Source organism: Bactrocera latifrons, unplaced genomic scaffold (genome assembly GCF_001853355.1).
Source record: "Bactrocera latifrons isolate USDA-ARS-PBARC rearing strain unplaced genomic scaffold, ASM185335v1 scaffold_984, whole genome shotgun sequence".
Taxonomy (NCBI): domain Eukaryota; kingdom Metazoa; phylum Arthropoda; class Insecta; order Diptera; family Tephritidae; genus Bactrocera; species Bactrocera latifrons.
In genome coordinates, this window is record NW_017537694.1 from 48,971 (window position 1) to 53,809 (window position 4,839).

At 32.9% G+C, this 4,839-nt stretch overlaps 1 protein-coding gene across 1 annotated transcript in view; it reads left to right on the forward strand.

Moving 5' to 3' along the window:
* Positions 1–4,724, forward strand: part of LOC108977983 (protein O-mannosyl-transferase 2-like) — a 46,698-nt gene extending 41,974 nt beyond the window's left edge. Inside the window, exon 4 of the mRNA XM_018948007.1 lies at positions 4,372–4,724. Within this exon, the coding sequence (XP_018803552.1) occupies positions 4,372–4,407 (36 nt within the window). The 3' untranslated portion in view covers positions 4,408–4,724. The remainder of the gene's footprint in view (positions 1–4,371) is intronic.
* Positions 4,725–4,839: the final 115 nt, after the last annotated feature.

Consider the following 4,839-nt stretch of genomic DNA (forward strand, 5'->3'; position numbering starts at 1 on the left):
CCCATCACAAAGCCAGCAAGAAACAAAGCGTTCCGACTCGCCTTTCACAGAGCAGTTCGGAAAGTTGCAAATCATAATGAACAAAAACAATATTAAACAAAAATATAAAGATGTTAAATAATGAAAGCAAAAAGAGCAAAAAATAGTAATAATATATTTTTAACAAATGAATGCAATAAAAATAGTTAGTTATCAAAGATAACGATCAATGTAGCGAGCAGTTTGAGATGCACTGTAACCCACGAAAAGTAAGAAACTCGCGAACAGCTGTGGACAAAGATGGAAACGAATAAAAACAAGAGAGAAATTTAAGTAAGCAATATAAATTAACACTAACAATTGCACTATTTAAAATGTAGCACAAAAAGAAATTGAAAATGACTCGGCACAATAAATTTAAATTAGCTAACACAGAATAAAAGTAAATTCAATAGATTCAATAGCACAATATAACACTGATACTTATCTTAAAAGATCAATTAATCCAAATATTTTTACAATTAAGTCTTGAATATAAATTAAATAAATTCGACAGAGAACCAAAATTCACACCTGAGCACGAGAAGGGTTGCCACCTCTGTTGATTATTGTTTTCTACTAATTTCTTCGAATTTATTATTGATCCCTACAAAGATGGGATGGTGGGATATTTTTTGTGAAGTGGGTATTTATCTCATCTAGAATTATGGAGTATTTGGTAAGGTTGGTGAAATGAAGGATCCTGTAAGTTCCAGACTGCACTTTCCCGTTGTCATTTTCGATGTTAACAATTTCGGATTGAGAGTAATCGAATACTTCAACCGAAGCATAACAAAGGATGTGAAGGGTTACGGAAATTAGTGATCTAAATGAAAATATGTTTATATTAGTTTCTTATACGACCATTGTGGACTATTTTGCCTGATTCTGTTTTTACTGTGGAATGTCTGATTTCCTTAACTATTTCCTACTTTGTACTTTTTTGAAAGTTTTGTTCCTAATCTTTTATTCTGTTTAACAAAAATTTTGTCTCCTATTCTATAGTCAATAGTTTCCTTCTTTTCCTGTTTCTCTTTTAATTTTTCTAGAACCTTCTTCATAGTTTCTTCTCTATTAGTGGCATTTGGAAGAATATGTCAAGGTTTTTTCCTGTAACAGAGTGAACAGAATGGTTGTATTCGTTTACAGACCATTCCATTAATTAGTCGAAATTTTTATCAGGGTGTTCCTGTTTTAAGCATCTCATAATTTATATTGTTGTCCAGTCACCTCTCTTTTATAGGGTGGTGCAGTATTATGTTCCTCGATTACTATTTTATCTTGAGCCTCGGTATTAGTAATATCTTCGACTACTATTTGTGTGAAACGAATTTTGTAATTTGCGAAATGTAGAGGGTAGATTGATTGAATTTTTAGCATCAAAGGCTCTGTTGTTTTTATACCATTGATTACCAATGCGTTAAGATATTTATTTAAAAGTGTTTTTTAGCGATTCTTCATTCTAGGTTATTTCAGTTATTAGGTGAATATGGTACGTAGGGAAAACTATTTCGAATTTTTTTGAAGATTTGGAATCTTCTGATATGAAAATTTGGTTTTTGAAGACGTTAATGGGTATTTCTACTGAATAAATTAAAATTTCGGAATTTTTTTGAATTCAAATTAACGATTGGTGGTCGATATGAAAATTTGGTTTTTGAAGACGTTAATGGGTATTTCTACTGAATAAATTAAAATTTCGGAATTTTTTTGAATTTAAATTAGCGCTTGGTGGTCGTGAGAGTAGGTCAGCAACGATAATTGTGCTGCCTGGTTTCGTGATTATATACTTCCAATTGTGTCTTCCATCTTTTTATTTTTGCATTTGTATTTTTGTTGCTGAGAACAAACTCAATGATTGGTGATCAGTGTAAATCTTAACCTTTTTTATCCGTATAGGAAGCATTTCAGGGACTGTAGAGTCCAAATTATTGACAACATTTCTTTTTCATTGGCGGCAAAAGATTCCTCTGCTCTACTTAGAGTTCTTGACAGAAAAGATATTGGCCTACCGTCTTGGGAGCGTACCGCTCCTAAAGCGTAATTTGAAGCATCCGTGGTAAGCTCAAAAGCATTTTAGAAATCTGGATAGTGATGTCAAGCAATTTTTCAGATCTTTAAAATCTTCAACTTGTTATGCTGTTAAATTTAAAAGTGTCTTTTTATATTGATTTTTGGAAACTCTTCCCAGCTCTCCTCTCAGTATTTCAGTCAGGGGTTTTGCAATTTGTGCGTACGCTTTCACAAATCTGCGAAAATGTCCGGTCATTCCCAAAAAGCAGCGTAAATCAATGACAGCTTTGGGCCGTGGGAAATTAATTATAGCTTATTATACCGATGAATTCCATTTCTTTTTTAATAAATTCACATTTATCGAACTGTACCTTTAATTGCGATTTTTCGAGAGTGTCAAATATAACTTTAAGATTTCTTAAATGATCTTAATTACTTTTGGTAAAGATAATTATGTCATCGACATAAACGTAGTACCGAACACCGATGTGTTTTCGTAGCACATCATCCAAAGTGCGTTGGAAAATGGCAGGCGCATTTCTTAAGCCGAATGGATGAATTTCTCATTAGCAATGGAGAAGGCGGTCTTCTCAATATCTGCTTCGTTAGGAGCAATCTGATGGAATCCACTCTTAAGGTAAATTGTAGAAAAATATTAACTTGATCCTAGATTAGTTAGAAATGGAATTAGTGGTTATATCTGGAATGGGATATTTATCTGCTATGGCATTCTCATTCAATTTACGATAGTCGATTACCGTACGAAATTTTTTCAAWCCTGAGGCGTCTTCGGTACGACCCATACCGGGGAATTTTAGGGAGATTTCGATGGTCGAATAATGCCATCTTTAAGTAATTCCTCAATTTGTTTGTCTATTTCCTTTTTTTAAAGACATTGAATACGGGTAAGTTTTCGAATATATTGGCCTATCGCTTTTAGTCCTAAGTTGGGATCTAACGTTCGTGACATATGTTAATTTTTTATTTGGTTCAGAAAATAGGTTGGGCAAGAGTTAAAGAGTTGTTTTAATTTTCGTTATCTTCGGGACTCAAATGATTTAGCCTTATTGTAGTGTGCGCAATAGAATTAATTGCTAACTGGTAGATGGAGTACTCGTATTTATTGAGTAATGTGAAATWGTTCTCCTTAGTAAAAATTACTGCGTTTAAAGTTTTCATTGTATCGTTACCTATTATGGCATCAAAGGTTCTTAACTTGGGCAAAATGTGAAATTTTAATTTACCTACTTCATCACCGAAAACACTGATATTAGCATGATGAGTAATTTTGACGGGTCCACCAACAGAACTTGCAATGAAAGGTTTATTCGGAATGGGGTTCCTAATATAAATTGGACAAATATAACTTTTGTTCGATCCGCTATCTAATAAAAGTTTTAGTTCATTGCAATTTTTCATTTTGAAGCGATAGTATGGCAATGAGGAGTTTAGTCTAAAACATTGATATTGTCACTTGGGGTTGCTTCGATCTCTTCTTGTTCTGGGTAAGGTACCATTCAGACCTCTTATAAATGTGTCAAGTGCCTTTTCTCTATATGTTGTTGTCATGGCATACAAAGCTTCTTCACCTAACTCCAGGCAATCGATTTTATCTAGGATAAGCGAGAGATATTAATAAACTTGTTGGAAAAATTCTTCAACAGTACTACCCCATTGAGAAAATTTTCTCATTTGATATTCCAACGTGCAAACGTCTCTCTTGTCTGAATATTGTAGAATCAAAAATTTTTTATCTTACCCCAATTTAATGGAGTGCGGTAAGACTTAAGGGCTATGTCAGCTTCGCCAACTATCTTTTGTCTTATTGTATACAGAATAGCAAAATATTTTGGGGTGTTCTTATTCTGTCCGTAYATTAATAATATTCTATCTACCGATTTTCGCCTTGAATTATATTCTCCATTTTTACCCGAAAATTCTCTTAAATATTTTACCACATCCGTAACTCTTTCGGATGCGTCCACGTTAACGCTAAAATCTACAGGATGTTCAACTTCTTCTTCGGTTTGTGGGTGTAGTATGGCCGAAACTGTTTCCGATATTAACGATAAGAGATTTTGATTAGGAGTGAAAGTGGAAGGGATGTTAGGAGGGGAAATGTTAGTGATGGATGCAGATTTAATTTCGACAATGTCGATGCCATTTGTTCTTCCTGACTCATTTTTGATTCACTATCTTTATTTTAAGTTGAAAGATGAAATATATGAACTTTTGCTTTATAATTTATTAATAGTATTTCTTCTAAAGTTTATCACTTGCTTACGAATATAATAACAAAAAATTGTATTTTTAATAATTTTTTTTATTTCATCTATTTAGCAAAAAATCATTTTATTGAACACTAACTTACATTAATCCTAGCCGCTGCATTATGACCTTAAATCGCTGAGGTTTATTTCTGGTTAAAACTGCTGTTGAAGCTGGTAAGTAGTAAATTTGTTGTCAGCACTGGGTCGATGAATGTTGATTGGTGGTTAACAACACTGCTGGGGCTGATAAATAGTAAATGGATTGATGATGTTGTTGTTTATTCGGTGCTCCTTAGTTTTATATTTTGATTTTTTTTCTTTTGAACTTTTTTGCCTTATTTGCCCTTGGCATTTATTTGTTGATTCTTTAGCACCGTTTGGTAGTCTCTTTAAATTGTTAGTCCGACATTTGCAATCTAAGAATTATTTTATTATTCTTTTATTTTTATACTCTCGCAACAAAGTTGCTAAAGAGAGTATTATAGTTTTGTTCACATAACGGTTGTTTCTAAGTCCTAAAACTAAAAGAGTCAGATAT